Here is a 22,401-nt window from a genome sequence, read left to right on the forward strand (position 1 = left end):
TCATTTCTCCCTTGATTTGGTCATTAAAAAATATCTCCATATTCTCTATTTTAATGAGTAATGTTTCTAGCTTCTTCTTAAGCTGATTTGATTTTATTTTAACTTAATCCTACTTGAAACCTCTTTCTCTCATATCAGTAGAAATGGTAAGCTGGTGATAACCTTCAGGCAGTGTGAACTACTTTAGAAATACCTTAATCTCTACAGCTTGCAAATACAGAAAATCTGTCACTAAAGCACAACAGGGTACACTTCTCAGTATTCTACGTCTGAATCAAGCACATACAGTAATTAGAATCAGTGTATATGGTTGAGGAGAAAGATGTTCTTCTCAAATGTTTGGAATTTAATCAACTTTTGTCTTTACTGAATATGAAGTTCTGTCTTCATATCAAATGGTACACTATGTGACAAGTCATATTGTAAGTATGAAGCAGTGAAAGCTAAAGATTCTCTGTTAGACAGGTTATAATCTGTTTGATGTTAAATGTGATTCTCAGAGGGAAACTGAGCTCAAATGAGAACAGGAAGTAAATAAATTAATGTGAAGAGTTTTGAAGCATAAACTGAATGAAATAGAAAATAGACACTCTTAGAAAGGTAGACATAGAAAGTGCATTGCAGTGTGATGTGAATGGATAAAGGAAGCAAAATGGCTGCTTTTATTTATTTATTTTTTAAAAAGAACATAGTTTATCATACTAAAATAAAAATTTTGATTCACTAAAGAATTTATCCTGGGCAGACAGTGTTTGTGAACTTACAATGCTAGCTGCTACTAGTTCAAATATTATGCTCTGCTCAACAAGACACAATTCTTTAAGGCTTTGCTATGGCTAGCATTGTTTGTGTAGCTGAAAATAGATGCTAAACAATTTACAGTTGATTTACTACCAGATTGTTTACCCTATCTAACTACCTTGTATTTACTTTACTCTTATATCAGAAGTTAACTGAAGACTCATCTTGAGACATGGTAGCATTAAAAAAAAGCTAGTAATGATAATGTTCCTAATGCTAAACCACATGACCTACAATGACCTTACATTTTGCTCAGGGTTAAGGTCCCCCTTTTGAGCCTTGACAGTTACTAACCTAACATCCTCTCCCCCACAAAAATACAAAAACCACAAAGCAATCTATTTGCTTGTCAAGCTTTTAATCAACAATATAGTTCAAGCACATCACTTTATCCAGCCATATACTCTCAGTGACTTGTCTCTGCTACTACATAAATCACTTCTTCTCTGAGATTCCCAACTCTCCACATTAACTTCACTTGATTATTTCTGTTCTCTAATCTGTGAAGTCTATAGGCCCAAACTCTCTTTCTCAGGCAAAAGTATTAAAAAAACTATATATCTCACTCTAGAGGAACAGAAACAAAATTCAGAAGCATTACAAAAATTTTTTATTATTCACATTTCTTTTCTGCTGTATCTTCGGCTCTGTGTTTTTAACAACTGTGATAAATATAAAATTCTTTGAAAAATAATAGGTTGTAGAGGAGAAACTGATTTTACAAAATTGATTCATTGTTTATCTGACTGAAAACTTCCCATGAACTAGATCCTTTGATTATTCAAGAAGTCATAGTCTTTAGTAAATAACCTGAAAGAAAATCTTTCTCCATTGTTTACTTAAGATTCACCTTCTGCAAGTACTTTTGTTACAGTTGTAAAAGGATTTAGTGTACATGCAATATCAAAGAGGATTTTGAAATATTCATGTTTTAAGTAAATCTCTGTATAAACACAAGTTGAACTTGTTTTACAACCATGCATTAATATTGTCTATAGTAACTATTATGTGAATATCAAATATAACAGTGATATACCACATTTTCTTTTAAATGTCAGTTTATTCTGTGATAAACATATAGTTTAATTCTTTTAATTGTATGTTGTTTTCCAAGACACAAAGTTGTATCATGCTCCTTTCTTTCTATCCTCAGTTAATGTTGAAGTTTGACTTACTATTTCTCACTAAATACTTCAGTGTGTTTTTCCATATTTGTGGCTTATAAAACAATAAGCTTTGTTACAGAATCCTTTGGGATTATCTGAACATGCAAGTTTATCACAGTGTAAACTAATTTCAAGGACATCTAATTAAAACTACATTAGTTATTTGTTTAACATTTTGGAAAGTTACTGAAATGTGTTGAAATCTTTGGAAGTTACATGTAAAATCCATTCATGAACTATATGTTAATATTTGTTTTGAGATATCATTGCAATGTTATTTGATATATGAGTATTCAGTAATACACTTTCGAAGGGTATATTTTATAGGGTAGTGGCGTACAAATCTTTGTGTAATGGATAATGATGAGATGCGTGTGAAGAAGAGGAAGAAGTCACTTGAGACCCATATTTCATTTTCTCCTTCCCAACTGTTGGTTTATAATGTTTCAGTAACACTTAAAATCTTTGAAAGTTTTTCCTTTGTCTTTTTTTGCTACATGAAAAACTATGATTCTCTTCATTAGCATCAACATGAATTTAGACATGAATTTAAGTCATTGTACAGTAATTGCAATTTTGCAATAATTTGCAATTCTCCTCCATAGCTTCAGATATAGCATTTTTGTCAGATCCCTTTGCAACAATTTATATTCTCTTCACTATCTCATAAGATAGCAGCAGTTTTTTGTTTGTTTGTTTTTTTTAAATATCCCTGCTACTATTATATTTAAAGCTCTGGGTGCATTATTCATTGCCACTCTGATATCTTTGTTTTCTTTCCAGCAGAGGAAGTCATTCCCATGAGTAGCTTTTTATATGATTCTCTTCTCCAATCATTTTAGGAAATTATTGTGGCCCTGTTATTGTGGAACAGCAACATTAATAATGTCTTCTATGTTTGCATAAGATGAATTTTCTATTGCAATGTCACAAGTAATTTATAGCTATCTCATATTACTTTCTCTGTTGATATTCATGAAGTAGATACCTAACTGTGTCTTCCTGGTTAGCATTTCTTTTCTATGTTATTATGAAAGGTGCCAATTCAGTTTTTGTTGAGCCAAGTGTATCTTTGTTTTGAATATCTCATCTTGCAGTAGTTCTTTAATCCTTTAGCATTCACATTATTCTGTCAAAGGCAAGATTTATTTATTCACATTCTTTTGAATTAATCATGCATTATCTTATAGCTTTGAAATTTTGATGAAGTAACTGTTAATTTTCAGAATGATATTGTAAAGTTGGTGACCAGTTTGAACATAAAACAGGTAGAATATTTTGGCCAGATGTGGCTGGTTTAAATCCAAGTTACAGATTTCTTTCACTGTTCAACCCAGAATACCAGACATTAATTCAATTACTCACTTACATGGTGAAAGTATTATGAGATGTGAAGTTATTTAAAGGAGGACACATTTAAAGTAACTTGCTTTCAATCACGAAACCTTAGTATCTTGTTCGAGTGATTTCATGTGTATATGAATGATGGATTTTTTTGTTGGAGATTTTTAATGGAGAAAGAGGATATATCTAAGTAAAGCATATTATTAAGAAAACAAGCAATTTAACATAACAGTCACAGATAATTCCTTTTCAAGAAGGAAAATCAAGCTTTTTCTGTTTGAAAGTAAGCAATCAATGAAATATAGTTCGTGATGGGCAGAGATTACATATGGACTTCTCCTTCTTTGTAATTAACTACTGGCTCTTCCCTCTGTTCATCCTCTGCCTTTTCTCTACAAATACGAAACAGATCATATGATAATATTCCCATAACTAAGATATTTTTAACAATGAAAGCTGAAAATCCTTGACCAAATTCTTGCCACAGAATCAGTCGAATTGACATGAACAGTAAGTTAATGACAACAATTTGGATCACTTTTTGCGCAATCATTAAATGTACAAAAATACGTTTACTTTTAAACTCTTGAATATAGAGAATGGTACATGGGAACATTGGTATCATTAGATTGCCAACGATGATCACCAATATCATATATACCATACCTTCTGATATTTTTCTTGTTTCTTCTTCTTCATACAATAACTCCATGATATCCATTGTATCTAATAAATCTATAGGCACTGTAGCTCCAACTGTATATATAAATGTTTTCAGACTTGTAGGTGTAGTGTCATGTAGGTAAGACATTAGCAGCAAGAAGAATACAACTGCTGTCAGACCAAACATAGCTCTCAGTGTATTTGCACTATTGATTCCATTTTCATCTTCCATCTCTGTTGCAAAGGAAGTGAAAACCACTATCAGTTTACTTGATAAAACCAATGCATAAACCACCCAAGTGAGTGGTCCAAAGGGAAAAGTTTGTTTACGCTCAGGGTTTGGTAACTCATAGCCTTGAAAATGTTTTTTATAGCTAAAGAAAATATGAACAATAAACAGAACTAAGTATACACTATCTGGTATCAACATACACCAATATGTTTGTGTTTCTTCGTAATGTACCAACTGGTAGTTGACAACAAACATCTGCACCAAGAGAAGTAAAACAATGAATATCCGCAACAGTTTGTGATGCAGGAATTGATAGTTTTTGATAAATCTTTGTAGCAACATGTTGAATAGTCTAATGATGAGGAATCAAATTATACTGCAAGGACTCTTGGAAATACTTGGATTGTGTCTGCTAAAAGATGTTGAGTCTGTAATTATTTAGATTTATTCCATCTTTATATTGATATCTGCTTTAGTGCTTGCATTTTCTTTTTTTCAAATTTTCTGAAAAAAAAAAAAAAATTCAGTTTTGTAATATTGTGTGTTGTAAGAGGAAGCTAAGTAGCTTTCAAAATTTCATTATGAGTCAAAAGGCATATTTTCATTTTTTATACCTATCTATATTATGATGGAGAAAGCTGTTTATTAATTAGGTATGTAACAGTTACTAAAAGAAAGCTTGACTGTCTGGAAATTTTTTTATAAATTCATGTTCCAAGAAATTTCCTGTAATTTCGATTTCTGAAGTTTATTGAATATTTGAACTTCAAGTTCTTCACAAATTTAAATATTCATTGCATTCACTGTGGAGTAGATTTCATAAACAATATTAATTCATTACCAGCGAAATTTTCCCTTTTTATTTTTAGCAGTCTCTCATTCTTACTCGCCTGTATTTTCATTAATGATAATTTAATATATATTCATTTCAATGTTTCCATTTCAAGTTTTAATTCACTATTTGCAAAACGCACAGTTTATTCTATATATGTAATGAAAAAAAATTATTTATTGAATAAATGAATGCTATTAGACAAAATAGCTGTATAACTCCGAGGTTTATTTTTGATAAAATGAAAATTTTTTAATATACTGATATTTTTTTTTTTTTCTTTAAATTCAAAAGTGATTTTGTTGGTATGGCTGTTTGGAACACTATAAGCCTTACAATAATAACTATGTTATTGCTGCTATTCCTACCAGTCTTTCTGTTAGTCTTTATAAAAGAAGTAATGACACAAAAATGAGCCCACACCTACAGAAGGTTTTCTGTTATATTGTTGGTGTTCTATTTAGTCCCATATCACTACACTCTCTGAGTGGTTGGCGTTAGGAAGGACATCCAGCTGTAGAAACTCTGCCAAATCAGATTGGAGCCTGGTGTAGCCATCTGGTTTCACCAGTCCTCAGTCAAATCGTCCAACCCATGCTAGCATGGAAAGCGGACGTTAAACGATGATGATGATCAGCCCTAATTGAGCTGATCAGTGATCAAAAACACCCCAATTTCCTTCATTTTTTTAACATAGTAGGGTGTGATTGAAGTATTTGACTGCTCTTTTTAGTTAGCTGAGTGACTACATAGAGATTCCAATATTGGCTTGTACTTTGTTGTATGTTAGTAACTGGTCATTCTATCCTTCTTACCTTATATTTATTGAAGCAGAAATTAATGTCAAATCTTTACTGAAGCTATTTGATTTGAATGAACATTGGCTGCTATTTGTAGCAAGTCAAAGAAACTCCTTCTTTGGCTTTGAGACATTTTTAAAACTTTAATAATAATACTGCTGATGATTTCTGATAATTATCTATATATAAAAAAATGAGAATGTGTGTCTGTCTGTCTGTCTGTGTGAATCCCTAAAACTCGAGAACTACGCAACCAATTTCATTCAAATTTTACACATGCCTTACTTAGGGTTCCAGTTGTGTTTTAGTCAAAAAAAATTATTAACTTCTTGCAGAGTTCGAGCACACGGCAACATAATATCTCCTCCACTATTTAAGTATTACGTGTCAAAAGTGAAACAAAAACACTCATGTCAAATACTTTCACTTTAAAAATGAAACTATTCCACTAACTGAAACAATCACATTTCGATACTGTAGATACTTTCACAGAGAGAGAAAGAGAGAAAGAGAGATGTATATGTATACATATACATGTATATGTACACCATTTCGATACTGTAATGACAGATACTTTCAGAGAGAGAAAGAGAGAGAGAGATGTATATGTATACATATAGATGTACATGTATATGTATATATATAGATCTATACATACATGTATATGTATACATATATGTAGATGTGTATATATATATATATATATAGATGTACATGTAATATGTACACATATATACATATATACATGCATACAGATATCTATACATATATACACCCATCACACACACATACACATGCACACAAACACACACATTAGTCATTTGTTTTCTTATCCAAAACTACGTCAAAAGTACTGAATGGATCTTTATGAAATTTGGAAATTATATTCTTTGCATAACGGCCATAACTCCCATGAAAATTCATATATTTTTGATGTTGATGAAATTTTAACCCGAACATAACAGATGAGCATTATTTAGAAAATTATGTCACACGTTATCGAGGCTACCATTCTTTCTGGATGTGCAAAAGGGGATGACGTCTTTATTCCAAGAATTCCTCTTACTCCATCAGGAGCAGACATTCCTTTTACATTCAGAAGACTACAATTCCCCCTTCGTGTGACTTTTGCCATGTCCATAAACAAATATCAGGGTCAAACACTGTCTGTAGCTGGTCTTCTCTTGGAAGAGCCCTGCTTCTCACATGGACAACTGTATGTTGGCTGCTCAAGAGTGGGCAGCAACAAAAAACCTATTTGTATATGCTCCACAAGGGAAAACAAGGAACATAGTTTACAATGAGGTGTTATAATCACAACAGCAAGAAAGTATGTACATGATCACCTTCTTTTACGAAACTTCATTGACTTTCATATATTTATATTGATATACATATATATACGTGTGTTTGGGTGCGTGTGTGTATATACATCTCTATATATAAAGATGATGCGTAGTCTAGACGGCGTTTTTAGATTTCATTATTCTCTTTAACCCGGGCAACGCCGGGTATTTCTGCTAGTCTATAATATTATTCTGCTTGTTATCACATGTTTAAAAGTTATGTTTATGTGTCCTTAACTGTTGAAGAAAACTGATGACAGTCAAAATCTTTTAACACAATAAAATAAGAGATACCGTAATTGAAAAGCAAGGGTTGGCAACTCGAAGGGCATCCAGCTGTAGAATACTGCTTGGAAAAGTCTTGTTCATCTATGCCAACATGTCAATACAATGATGCTGATTATTATTATCATTACTATGTTTTGACTTTCGTCAGAGGCTGCTTAGCTTAATGGTACAGCTGGCACCAGAGATACAGTGTTCAATTCTCTGCAGCCATCTACTGGCAGCTATTAAGGTGGCAAGCTGGCAGAATCGTTAGCATGCCAGGGGAAATGCTTAGTGGCATTTCGTCCATCTATACGTTCTGAGTTAAAATTCTGTTAAGATTGACTTTGCTTTTCATTCTTTGGGGACGGATAAATTAAGTACCAGTGAAACACTGGGGTCAATGTAATCGACTTAGCCCTTCCCCCAAAATGTTAGGCCTTGTACCTATAGTAGAAAGGATTATTGTTATTAAGGCAATGAGCTGACTGAATCATTAGCATGCCAGGGAAAATGCTTAGCGGCATTTTATCCATCTTTATGTTCTGAGTTCAAATTCCACCATGATTGACTTTGCCTTTCATTGTTTCAGGGTCAATAAATTAAGTACCAGTGAAGCACTGGAGTCAATGTAATTGACTTACCCTATCCCATCAAATTTCAGGCCTTGTGCCTATAATAGGTTATGTTTTGGCTTTACTTATACAAGCTGCACCTGATTCTGAACCAGAGATGTCAAGAGACAATGAGATTTTGCATCTGAAGATGCTAAGAGGTGAAATGCTATGCAATTGAAAAAACTGATGCTTGTGTGTTAAAAAAAAATTTAATAATACTGAATGAGTAAGATTGCATTTACAAGAAAGGAATTTACATAAAATATGTGATGTACCCATAAGTATGATTTTTTGCAATTCACCAGGAATTTGGTCTACATATTTGTTTGCTCCTTTTGATCTCATTCCAAAGCCCTGGTAGCAATAGGTAATACTGTTGCTTTGAGATGCCACATTCTTGATTTTAATCTCCAAGGTCTTATAGGTACTCAATTTCTCAAATGTTTTCAGAGTTGTTGTTTTTTTTTTTGTCAGCTGGGACTGTGACATCAATCAAAAGACTCCTTTTTGGCAGGAGTTTTTGCAATGAAATCTTGTTTGTTAGTCTGTATTTCATAAACAGTTTGAACACTGAAATTCCAAAAGGCAGTAACTTCATCATTCTTGTGGCAGCTTATGTTCCCACCTATTATCTTTGTGTGAGAGGTTGCATGTGCAGTATATTGATCAGTGGATGTACTGAGCTGCCCAGTCATGTCTTTACAAGCACTCCATTGGTTCCAGTCAGCCACATCCAGAGATTATGCAGTCGGTTGTCTCTCTGGATGTTCTCAGCATACACATCATGATGGATTGCTTTCATGTTTCGGAAGGCATTAATCCTGAGCAGGAATAATACACTCTTCATTTCCTGGTTTGAGACCAGAGTATGTCAACCACTGACGGGTAAGGGTTTGGTCTACATGAGGGTTCCTGACTTTAATTGGGTATTTGCCCCCATTTCTCTTTAGTGTATTGGAGGCTGGTTTGTTTGGCTATATTTTTTATTTATTTTGCCTTGTCAGTTGGGGACACATTTTCTTTGGACACTTATTCATCTAGCTGCATTTCTTGAAGGTATATTTTTGTGTTTTCCTTCAATTAGTGCAATTTTTTGATATCATCATGCTTTACATCCAGTCATTTGCTTGTTGCAGGTAGGCTGAGAGTTTGGTGGTTGCAATTTTCAATGATAGTTAAGATTGTATTAACTTCCTAACTGCCTTCTTTTCTTGGAAGATATATTCAGTCTGCCTCTACTTTGTGGTGATGGATTGTTATCAGCTTTCAGATTTTGATATCAAAGGTGGACCAGTTTATAACATTGAATTAGTATATGATTACAAGCATAGTCTGTATGTTTATGGCCTCAATTTTGCTTTTGACACTCAACTCAGGATAACTCTTACTCTATGATAGCACTCCTTGCTTATCTTTTCTCTAATTTTGTAGTTTTTAATTCCAACTCCTTTACAGACTCTTAGATACTTATAACTGCCCTCAGGTTCTAATTCTTTATTTTAGTATATCTAGGGTGACGTTGCATGTATTTTATAGTTTTTCCTTACCAAATGCAGCCTTGGTGCATTTGTCAAGCCCAAATTCCATTTTGATATCACTAAATTGTTTGATTGTGTGAAGGAATGCTTGCAGTTGTTGATCAATTTTTGCAAGTCATTCATGTAGAGAAGATGGGTTTTCCATACATTTTGTAACCATAATTTGTTTCATTCAGGGTCTAGGGGAAACAGTGCTAAACAGAATGGCAAAGGAGGTAATGAGTTTTCTTGAAAGATTCCACAATTAATATTAACTTCTCTGAAGTTTGTAGTTGTTGTGCCTGTAGAATTAATGTCATTTTCAGAGTTTCATGATGTTAGATAAAAAAAATTCCTGATTTATTGGTGAAATTTTGAATATCTCCAGGCATTCTTGTATCCATCTGTGCCTTTTTGTAATCTGTCCTGGCCACTGAAAGATGTTTTTTCCTGCTGTGGCAGTCATCAAGAATCATTTTATTAATTAACAGTTGACCCTACCATCCAAATGGCCCACATTTACATCCTTTTCATCCATCAGGGTAAATGTTGTTGATGATGTGGAATGCATACACCATTCCATTAGGGCAGATGTAAGAATCTTGTACATTGTTGTAAGGTATGTTATGGGTCTGTAGTTCTTAGGGATTTTTGTTTCCTCATTTTGGGGGAGCAAAAGAAGTGATACCATTGTGGTCATTTGTGGTTCCTTCATAATTACATTGTTAATGCAGTAAGTTAGCATTTTATACAAATTAGTAAAGATATTTAAGTCTATAGTTTGGGATCTTAACCTTACCAAGTGACAACCATTTACTAGACATTTTCAGTGTAAGTCTGACATCTGCACCGATCCCTTCCCATATTTGCTCTTCTATAAGCTCAGTGTTTTGTTTTTGTCTGAAACTCCATGGGGTATCACAGTTATGCTTCTTCTCATCTGTCCGAACTTTACTCCAGGACTCTGGGGTAAAGGAGATTCTATTTTGATTGTGTTCTTTCTAATGTGCCCATAGTAGAGTTACATGTCTTAATGGTTAGGGTATTGAATTTATGATCATGAGATTGTGAATTTGGTTCCTGGACCAGATGACACGTTGTGTTCTTGAGCAAAACACTTCATTTCACATTGCTCCTGTCCACTCACCTGGCAAAAATAAGTAATCCTGTGATGGACCAGTGTCCTGTTCAAGTAGGGAATATTTACGCCATGGAAACCAGGAAACTGGCCCTTATGTGTCGGTATGACCCAAGAGGGAAACCAAACTAATGTGCCTATAGAAATTCCTTGGCTTATTTGGAAGCAATATTATCTTGGATTGTTTTTCAAAATGGTGTAATTGTGCAGTTTTGGTCAGCACTTTCTGTCTTATCTTCCCCATCACTTCAGCAAACTGGTGTTTAGACTTTAATTTATATTTTCTCATTATCTTTCTAGTTTTATGTTATGGCTATTGCTTAAGTTTTTCAGTATTACTATATCTGATCAAAGAGCATTGATTTGTTTCTTGATTTTTTCTTGTTTTTTTTTTTTTATTTATCACTTTATTTTTCAGTTTTATGTCACACGTTTTGGTGCAGACTATAGCAGCAGCAGCATAGACAAACTCATTTATAATAGTCTTAAGGGCCATGTCTGCCTGATAGATTGTTTTGGCATTTTTTGTTACTATTGCAAATCTGAGGAAGGTCACTGCATTCCTTCATGTCCATATTTCGGACTCAGAGCCATTCATCAATTTTTTCTTCAAGTTCTGTCAGATCACTCGTCTTGATATCAACATTATTTATTTCTGCTAAATTGTAGGTAATTTCATGACCATGTTCCTCTACAATGGTTTGTTCTCCAGGGAATATATTTATGTTGTTTTTTTATTGTGTGTCATATTTTATTTACTTCTTCCTGCAAAGGTTTTTTTTTCTGCTTTGGCTTTAACATCTTAATGGCTGTTGTTGTTATTTCATGAGCTGACAGAATCATTAGCATGCTGAGCAGAATGCTCAGTGGCTTTTGATTCTTCTTTACATTCTGAGTTCAAATTCCACTGAGGTCAACTTTGCTTTTCATCCTTTCAAGGTCAATAAAATAAATACCAGTCAAGTACTGAGGGGGCGGCGGTTGATGCAATCAACTAGCCTCCTCCCGCAAAGTTTCAGGCCTTGTGCCTATAGTAGAAAGGATTGTTGTTATTTTTTAGGGTGGTGAATTGGCAGAATCATTAAAGCATTAGAGAAAATGCCATTGCAGTATTTCTTTCAACTCCCTATGTTCTGAATCTAATTCCTGCCTAGGTCAATTTCAGTTTTCCATTAAAACAGTATCAGTCAAGTACTAAGGCTCATTTCATCAACTAACCCCCTCTTCAAAATTGTTCTTTCGCTAGAAACAATTATTATTTTGTTGTTCCTAAATCTCTCAATGAGAGATATTCAGTAGCAGCACTTTGAAGTAACAATTTTTTGTCAACCTAATGTGGCAGTCCCATTTTAATTAATTTGTTCTTTTGTTGGAAACAGCTGTTTTAATTAATGTGTTCTTTTGTTAGAAACAATTATTATTTTAATGAATTTGCCATATTTTTCTTATCTAGATAAACTCTTGTAACATGTTCAGTTCAAATATATTTATTTCCTTCTGTTAATTACTGTTAATTTGTAATTCTGTTAATTACAAATAATATGACTAAGATTTAAATTACTGTTAAATCATATAGAGAGACTTCTGTTGTTGTTAATCCCAGACTCAGCTTTTATTGTGTAGACTTACTATCAAAGGCATTCCAAACATGACCACTCCAAATTTTTAGTGGGGTTCATATCATTTCATGTTCTTTCCTTATTTGACCCTTTTGCTGTTGAAATATACTACCTCTCTTTCAATTTATTTTGAAAATAGCGAAGAGTTTTGTAAAATAACTTTGTCACTATTTGATGGAAGGCTTTAATTTAGATCCCTTTAAAACAAAGAGTTTCTAACATAATTACCAGGGCAGTTTTGGGCAGGCTGGTATCAAAAGGGTTAAGACAGTAGGTATGATTTGAGGGCAATCTGTTTCCATTTCTAGCCAACGAAGTGTCCAGATACAAGCTTCTTGTTAGATCAGAATGGGTTATATGGTTAACACTGTTTAAGCACTACTGCAGTATGCTTAAACAAGGTTTCTGGAGGTTTCTGAATTGTGTGATGTTGGTATGAAGATGACTTTGTTGACATAGTCGTTTTTATTGATTGTAATAAATTTGAATAGGTGTTTTCCCCATTTCAAAAGCAACAAAACTGTTTTGAAAAACTACTTTTTTTTTTCATTTTTGCTTTATTTATTTCATTTCTACTATCTGCTTCAAACAGTTTGATGTAACAATATACCCCACAGCACTTATGGGTGTATCTAATAAATATACAAGTTTGTCAAAAGCATGCTAAAGCCAGTCTATTTAGAAAATTATACTGGTTCTGATGGGAAATTAGAACTAAAATAAACAAAAATACTTTTCTCTCACTTTCCACTGGAAAAGAAAATAATTTCTGAAATCTTTATTGTTTGTATCAGTCTTTATTATACTTTTCATTCTAACATTTGAGAAGGTTTCACTTTGTTAAATAATATATTTTTTAGACCGTATAATGTATAAAAGTTACGCATTTCTACTCTATTTAAAATAAGACTGTATATGGTGAAGATAACTAAAATAAATACTACTAAATCAAGAAAAATACAAATATCTGTTTGATTTTAGTATATTTTCAAAAACTGAAGCTTCAGATTTTCATTTATATTTTTCATTTGTTTATTATTGACAGATAAGATTCAGCTTCTTTATACACCATGCTTAAGGTTACCATTCTAAGGGAACTATCACTAAATTAAAAATATGGTGTAGAACAGACTGTTAATATATTAACAGTGTTATAATATATACACCAAGTCTACTGTTAGTGGTTGACAGTAGAAAGGAAATTTTCATTAAACCCTCTCTATATTAAACTTGTAGAGGTGTGGCAAAATACTTACTGATGTTAACTGCATTATCACATTATTGCAAACGTGAGAATTGATGACTGAACTGGCCTCATTTTATTTTTAAGGAGTATTTAGATGTAAATTTAGTTGCTAATTCTTGTAGACAAAGCAACTATGTGGAAGTTTCTGTTCACAGGTAACATGTGAGACAACACAAAATCAAAATATCTAAAATTGAAAGGTCACCTGGAAATGCAAGGAGCATAATTGTTGCTACACCAAACCCCTCACAGGACATGTCATTACATGTAAAATTGCTTCTTACTACTTATATACACCTACAACACTATCCCTTCCACCCAGTTCATATTAACATACAAAAAGAAGTATCAGCGTCAATAGCCTCATAAGTCCCAAACATTGTTTGAATGCACATCACAAGAGATATAAGTGTAGAAGAAGAGCAATTATTGCATTGCCTAAATTCACTTTACCCACCTCCAGTGAAGTCACCACAAGAATGTAGAGTACAGAATCAGATAGGACAGTGCAAAAAATGCAGTGTCTGCACTGTTTCATTGCTCCCATGCAAGCAAAAATAAAACACTGTGTGCCAGATTGCATAATATGGCTTTTTTCTAGTTGTGACATAGTATATCTGGAAAGCTCTGCTTGGTCATATTTAGTCTTATATCTGAGAACTGAATTTGAATTGAAATAACTATTTTTATTTCTTTACTACCCACAAGGGGCTACACACAGAGGGGACAAACAAGGACAGAGAAACGGATTAAGTCGATCATATCGACCCCAGTGCGTAACTAGTGCTTATTTAATTGACCCTGAAAGGATGAAAGGCAAAGTTGACCTCAGCAGAATTTGAACTCGGAACATTGCGGTAGATGAAATACCGCTAAGCATTTCGCCCAGCTTGCTAACGTTTCTGCCAGTTCACCGCCTTAATTGAAATAGCTATTCTATGAATTCATATTGATGCAGTTGCAAGCATGAATTTGCAGGGTTATAGATGGCCAGTTCAATTGGATATTGGTGTTGATGAAATTAATGGCAAGTTGTTTGTGTTTAATCAGCAATATGGGATTTGAGAAAGATATTTAACTTTCAAACTACTACTTCCATGGTTATTTATTATTTCATTAGTTTTAATTACTTTAGGGTAAAGTAGCCACACACACACACATTCTAAACAATAGGAGGCAATTTAAACCGTCAGGTTGTTTTGTTTGGGATCATATCACCTCAAGTTTATTCATAAGGGAAGTACATCTCAATAGTAGGTCTTACCTAAAATGTGACCCGCAACCCCAAATTCCATCAATATTATGGAAACGGTCAAACTCAATGTTCAAACAAATGCAACGGCATTTTCTATTTTAAAATTATTTCAAATCATCTATATGTTTATCATCTCTTGGTACAGTTTATTTTTGTTTAAAGTCAATTCAAGTCATGGTCGTACCTGGCATTATGTGAACAATGAGTCAATTGATCAGTTAAGTTCACTTTCTACAAGGATTCACAACACAGCATTTTTAAATGTCACATCTTTAATTCAGTCATTGTTCTTTAAGGTGACTGCTATAGAAAATTAATATTAGCCTTCTTTATTGATAAGTGTTAACTAAAATATTTTCTTAAGAATAGAGTAAATGTCACAGTGTGTATTTTGCCAATGTTGATATAACAGTCTTATAACATTTACTTCAGTCCACACAAATACCTTTAGGTAGAATTACTTTGTAGGTCAGTTATACTGTAATTCATGTTAATATATAAATACTTGATTATCAGATCCATCTATAAATAAAACCATTTTCACACATAATGTGTAATGTCTTGATGCATTAAAAGGATTTTCTTACTGAACTGAGTTCTATCTTGTGTGTGTGTGTGTGTGTGTGAGAGAGAGAGAGACGTGGCAAGAGAGTGCAGAGAGGACTAAGTCATTGAATAAATGAGACATATATTTTAAGATATATATTTTATTGGTTTTTATCATTGTACTAGCTTTAAACGTTTAGTTAACCATATCGTCTCTTGTAATTTCAGTCCTGTACTTTATCAATCCCATATTGTGAAACTGCTCAGTTAAAGTATATAAAGGAACACTAACATAAACAAATCGCACACGCACACATACACACAGTGGGCATTTAAACAGCTTCCATCAATGAAATTCCACTTAGAAGGTATTGCTCAACCTGAAGCTATAGTCAAACCCTGAAACAGGTTCTTCTGAAGCAGACTTCATGGCTACACAGCCATGCTCTCTGCCTCCCCCCTCTGTCTCTCTCTCTCACACACACACATGTGTGCAGGCATGTTGGTTAGTGTGGTCATGGCTATGTGGTTAAGAAGGTTGCTTCCCAACCACATGGTTTCAGGTTCAGCCCCACTGTGTGGCACCTTGAATAGGTATCTTCTACTGAAGTTTTTGGGCCAACCAAAGCCTCATGAGTGGATTCGGTAGACAGAAACTGAATGATGCTTGGCGTGTGTGTATGCGTGTGGATATATAAATATCACGGTATTGACCAAACTATTGGATGTTGTTATACATCGCTAGTCACAATGCTCTTTGCATTATTTTAGCTCTTGAATAATGTCACCCTGCTGGCTAGGCAAGCAGTCCAACATTCCCCCTTGATCTGAAGGCTATTCCATCGCAGGGTTGCCCATTTACAGTGATTTGCTCGGGAGCACAGCACACTACTCAGTTCAGGAATCAAACCCACAGTCTAGTGATCGTGAGCCTAACACCCTAACCACTAGGCCACGCAGTGTCAATGCAGGACAAATGATATAGAAAGGGGCTCAAAAAGACCTACTTTTTACTCACATCTATCCAATTTGAATTTAATAATATATATTCAGTTGGGTAAAAAGGAAAAAAAAAAAAAAACATGGAATTCTAGTTTAAGCACCCCATATAACCCCTCACGGCTTTTTTATTTTTTGGGGGGGAATTTTCTGAAAATTTTGGCGAATGTGTTCTACATGTGGGAATTCATACAATTATGAAGAAGAAAAATGTTTTTAAACCACTCCCCTTCCTTCCATAAATCTTAAAAGTTCCGCTCTTTTTTGAATACCACATGTTTTTAATCAGAGGTTAAAATACGGACAGTCCGAATTTTTTGCTTAGATCCCAACAATGAGTGCATCATCAGTCCATTAAATGTGTTTATGGGGAAAAAAATATTGGAAAACAACAATACATATCAGTGACAAAGAAACGAGGAAGGTATCAGGTGGTTATGAGATGTGCTAAAAATAACAGCTAAATGGCCTTTAAATCACACACATTTTTTTTTCTGCATAATCTTATCAATTTCCGTGTGTAGAACACAAATTCGCAAAAGTTTTCTGAAAATTCCAAAAAATAAAAGAAGTTATGAAAGTTGTGGGGGTTAGGGTTAGGGTGCTTAAACCAGAATTCCGACAAAAAGAAAAATCATTGGTTTTGACAATTTCGTTGTTGTCATTAGTAACTCTTAACTTAAGTTGTAAACTGTTATTTAATTTTAACTTTAACTCTAGAAAATTACATAGTTAAAAACATAGCTTGCGCTGGAGTGCAAAGCATTCAATGCTTATCGATGACAATTGTTTTCTATAAATAATATGGGAACCAACGAGGTAGTTTCTATGGGAAAACTCGTGGGAAGTACTTTGTTCGCAGCCGAAATTTCGCCCAAACGGTTTACTGATGAAGTACTCGAAAATATAATTTAAGTTGATTGTCTATGAATTAGTAAAGTTCATAGATAATCTATTTATATTTAATTAGCTTTAATAATTGAAACACTTGTCAGACAAATACATCTAAACTTAATAGTAATTTTACAAATAATTCATTTAAGTAATGAATTTATAAAATTAGAGAGAAATTTATGCTTGCATTATAAAATTAGAGAGACATTTATTCAAATGCTTTCCCCAACAGATTGTTAAAACACTTGTAAAATTCTACTTCTGGTATTAAAAATGTTCCTTATCTCCGCTTGGTCAAATTCACCTCAAATTACATCCTTAGACCAACGGTCCTCAACCTTTCTCCCACCACGCACCAGTGGGGTCAAATAACAAAACAATAAAGTGCATAATATATAATCTAATTTTTACATATATATTACATGTTTTGCAAAAACGCCTTACAGACTGCGATAGTTGATAAAAAAAAGAAAAAGAAAAAACATTTCTTTCTGTACCACCCGGTGGTTGGGGACCTCTGAATTAAACACAGTGATGGTGGAGAGGGGGGTCGTCTCAACTGGAATACTTTGGATCATAGGGCTGCTCGTTGAAAGCTAACCTATGGCTAAACAACAAAAGTGATGTTTACAAAACTATTTATTGCAATATATATATATAACTTAAATTATTGATTATATTACACTGACACACAGATATGTAGGAGGCCCAAGAAGAAACCTAATGAATTAACATATTTGCCAAACCATATATTGCACGGAGAGGAGAGGAATTAGCACTTATTTCTTTTCTTTGACTGTCACTTTTTCGCGGTTGCAGACATGCGTAACAAAAAGTCGTCATAAATTATCAGTGGACGAATTCTTGCTTATTTTAGCGCTAATATTGAGAGTTAGCGATATAGCCTTTATATTTAAATATTGTATTCCAGTACCTTTTGGGATTAAGGAATATAACTGAATACTTTCAAGTTGTGATCCAATAAGAAAGTCTTATACACGGCTTCTAGAAACTGCAGCCAAATTTCAGAATTCCCCTTAAACCACACCCTACTGTCTTAAAAACGATTTATACCCGAGACTGCATTTGATAATGCACTATTATGTACATAAAGTCTGGGGGGAAAATGTACTGATGTACGTAACTGGAACGTTTTTAATCACAGGTCTACCCAATCGTGGTTGACTTGGAACTAAACAAACAACAAACTTTTGTGGAGATTTTCGGTGAAATCTTACTAATTTTTATAATTAATTATAAAGGGATAATCATAGGTAAATATGCAGTTATGCAGATTTATTTAATCATTTAGTTGATTTATTCCTTTTTACTTTCTGGAAATATAATAACCACTTGTTTGAGTTTGAACTGAAGGTTTGAAATCTTTTAAGAAAAAGAATTATTAGGAAAATATATTAGCAACTTTGCAACATTTTATAAGTACCTAAATGTTTTCACCATTTAATGCAGTTAGTTTCTGATATAATAAACAGAACTATCTTTTTTCTTCTCACGAACCCAAAATATTTCCCATTTCTCTGACATGCCTTTTTGTGAGAAAGTATTAAAAAAACAAAACAAAAACGGTAAGAAAAATGCTTCGAAGCAAACTTACGTAATTTACTACTTTTAACTCCTGCGAACTTTCCTTTCGGGATTGTTTGTATGAAGTTTAAGAAAAAGAAAAGACAACCTGTGGGAGAAGGGACGACAGAAGTATAACACTGCTAAAAAAACGCGTTAATCTCTCTCCTCAAAGAGTCCGTCTGACTTTCTAGCGGAAACTTACTCATCTGCAACCTGTGAAAACAGCATCACTATCCACATATAGTCCTTCTCGATTTACTTTTTGTTTGGTTCACGCAACTAGGTCACCAGAACAAAGGTTAAAATTGAAACCAGTTACATTTTCAAGGCATGTGCTTTCATTTAATGTTATGTTTGTTTAGGCCTAAGCAAAAAAAAAAATCAATATGAAAGAGAAGTGAAAATAATCAAGTCAGTAGAAATGTATTGGAGTAGTTAACGCAGCGTGGCTGAACGATTAAGAAGCTCGCTTTTCAATCACTAGGTTTCAGGTTCGATCGTACCGTGACGTCTTGGGCAAGTATCTTTAGCCCAAACTTTGTGAATGAAATTTGGTAGACAGAAACTATCAAAAGTAATCTAGAGGTCCAATCTTATCGCACACTGCTATTTTGTTTCTGCTCGAGAGTTCTCAACTTTTTACATGCAATTTTAATAAGTGTGTAGTTCAGTTGGTCGAACATTTGAACACTCACCATCGAAATATACGATTGTGTGTGTGCGAGAGGGAGAGAGAGGAGCAGTTTTTTGTTTTGCTTTTTCATAATATCTTTTTCTTTGTCCTTTGACTATGAAAATTTTTCCTTTATTCGTCGGGGGGAAAATCGCGGGTAAAATTTAATCGACACCACTATGTTTTTATTGGCAGAATCGTTAGCGCACCGGACGATATGCTTAGCGATATTTCGCCCGTGGCTACATTTTGAGTTCAAATTCTGCCGGGGTCGAATTTGCCTTTCATCCTTTCGGGGTCGACATAATCGATTAGCCCCCTTCCCCAAAATGTCATGCTTTGTGCCTATAGTAGAAAGGATTATTTCCTCCGTCTTAGCGAAGGCGGAGGTATTGTTTTCAGTTGCGTTTGTTTGTCCATGGACAAGATATCTCAAGAACCGCTGGATGGATTCGGATGAAACTTTCAGGGATGTTTGGCTTCGTGATTGGCACGAACTGCTTGAATTTGGGGATCGATCCGGCACCGGACAAGGATTTTGGATTATTTTTCCTATTTTTTTTACTTAATTCTGAGAGCGGTCGGGTTTCTTTTTAGTATTCTCGTTTGTGAAAGCAGTCGAGTTTATTTCAGATATTCTCATTTTAAAAATCATCTCTGGCTAATCGTTGTGAGGGCGTTGGTGTTGCCTTGGCGGAGGTTTGCGCTCTCTGAGTGCTATTAAATACTATTATTATTGTATGTGGCATCTCGGCTTTCTGCCCTCTGCTGCTACAAATAGTTTTGATCCTCCAGACACTTTCTTCTTGACTAATCCCTCATCAACTTTTTCAAGTTCCACTTGAAAAGAAAAGTAATTGTAGAGAGGAAAATACTATCTCCCAGCAATTTTGTTAAAAAGTGAGTGAATGTAACGCGAATGGCTTGAGTGAACGGGCCTACTCTAAACATCCGCCTCTAGATCGAAGGTAGATGAAGAGGAGAAGGTCAGGGTGGTCATGGGTTTTCCACGAGAAGCCCTTGGAAGTCTCCCTCTTTTGGGGATCTTAATTTTTATAGCTTTCGTTGTTATTCTCTTTTTACACGTTTACGTTTCAGTCCCACTCTGTTTGTATTGTATTATCCTGTACCGTCTCCAATCTTTTATATGAACCCTCAGTTGTTAATAAAGAGATTTTTTTTTTTTTTATAACGTGCTTTCACTTCACTACCGAGCGCAGCTCTGTGCGCCTTGGGTATGTGCTGTGGTGCTCTTATGTTTACTGTATTGAAAGTGTTTTGCGTAGAATGTGTGCAGTACCCAGTAGTGCAATTTTCTGTATGTTATATATATTTGTAAGTCCTGGTGTTTTTGTTATGTATTTGTCTGAATATTTTTTTATTATACCTAAGGCACCTACTATGATAGGAATTGTTTCTGTTTTTAGATTCCACATTCGAGTTATCTCTATTTCCAGGTCTTTGTATTTTGAAAGTTTTTCCATTTCTTTTAGAGAAACGTTGTCATCTGCTGGTATTGATACATCAATTAGAAAGCATTTTTTTCCTTCATAATCTTTGACGACTATATCTGGTCTATTTGCCTTAATTTCTCTATCTGTGTGTATTGGCATATCCCAGAGTATGGTTGCTTTCTCGTTTTCTGTGACCTTTTCTGGTGTGTGTTTATACCATCTTTTTTCTGTTGTTATTCCATAGTGTTGGCATAGCTTCCAGTGTATATAGGTCCCAGCTCTGTCGTGTCTGTGAATATATTCCTTCTTAGCCAGGACTGGGCAGCCAGAGATAATATGATTTATTGTTTCTTGTCCATCTCCACATATTCTACAGTTACTTATGTTTCTTTTCATTATGTGTTTTTGGTAATTTCTGGTGGGGAGGCTTTGGTCTTGTGCAGCAATTAAAAATCCTTCAGTCTCTGCTTTGAGTCCTGAGCTTCTCAACCATTGCTGGGATTTTTCTCTGCCTATTTCTTTTGCATTTAGTTTAGCCCCTGGGATTTTTCTGTCTATTTCTTTATTATTATTATTATTATTATTATTATTATTGATTCTCGTCACTGTTTGTTGGGTTAGATATTTTGTTTGCCTTGGGATTTCTCAAGGCCAGAAACAATCAATTCAAATCCATCCCACCTTTTTATTTTACCGACCCGGCAGATTCAGTTCCGGCGGGATGTTTGTGAAATCAACTAAGATGGTGGCAGGGGGGGGGGGGGGGTTACATTCTACCAATTCTGCTATCTATTCATTTGAAGAATCATTTCTATCATAGCCACAAGGCCACAAATTTAGGGATTAGCATCACCTTACTTTATCGGCGATGAAAGAATGTAAGAATGCAACGTCGAACTTAAGATCATGAACTCAAGTAAAAGTACATAATACATAACTACAGTTTTGTAGGAAAGAAATAGAATCAAAAATTAAGAAAGGATTCTCTCTCTCTAACTCATTTCAATTTCCTTCATTGCGACACTTTTTCCTGCCTGTACCCACAGACGGGACTAATATCAGTGTAAACACACCTTCTAACACGAGCGAGGAAAAAATATTTAAAAAATAAAAAGATAAATGCGCTTCGCTGTAAATCGAACCATCGCACATTTCCTCAGTGTGTTTTTGCGTAATTTCGTTTTTAACTTTTTCTGTGTGTTTCGTAAGATTGCCGTTTTGTACTTGTTGACCATTCAGTGATGGTAGTAGCACGCATATTATATATAATATATATATTGGATGACTTTGCTATGGTAATAACCATCTGTTTACGGAGAGAAAGTAGTCGACCTCTTGAAAAACAATAAACAAAAAAAAACCATAAGCTTTCAATTTGTTTTCATTGTATCGTGTTACATTTATT

General features: G+C 34.2%; 2 protein-coding genes across 4 annotated transcripts in view; one reads left to right on the forward strand and one right to left on the reverse strand.

Annotated features, from left to right (window-relative positions):
• Positions 1-22,401, forward strand: part of LOC106881798 (regulator of MON1-CCZ1 complex) — a 98,355-nt gene that overhangs the window by 48,409 nt on the left and 27,545 nt on the right. The gene's annotated exons all lie outside the window — the stretch shown is intronic.
• LOC106881800 (uncharacterized) lies at positions 1,393-22,355 on the reverse strand. 2 transcript variants are annotated; one of them, XM_052967121.2, is made up of 2 exons: positions 18,976-22,355; positions 1,393-4,710 (listed from the first exon to the last, which is right to left on the reverse strand). In XM_052967121.2, exon 2 carries the CDS (start codon positions 4,546-4,548, stop codon positions 3,634-3,636), a length of 915 nt encoding a protein of 304 aa, XP_052823081.1. In that variant the 5' UTR covers positions 4,549-4,710; positions 18,976-22,355; the 3' UTR covers positions 1,393-3,633. The 2 variants fall into 2 exon arrangements, with proteins under 2 accessions (XP_052823081.1, XP_014787797.1); XM_014932311.3 differs by having other exon boundaries at positions 18,898-22,355.

Source organism: Octopus bimaculoides, chromosome 4 (genome assembly GCF_046866305.1).
Source record: "Octopus bimaculoides isolate indiv1 chromosome 4, ASM4686630v1, whole genome shotgun sequence".
In the NCBI taxonomy this organism is placed as follows: Eukaryota; Metazoa; Mollusca; class Cephalopoda; order Octopoda; family Octopodidae; genus Octopus; species Octopus bimaculoides.

Bases quoted from the DNA above. Each gene is read 5' to 3' on its own strand.
- LOC106881800 (XM_052967121.2), bottom strand. From the start codon at position 4,548: ATGTTGCTACAAAGATTTATCAAAAACTATCAATTCCTGCATCACAAA.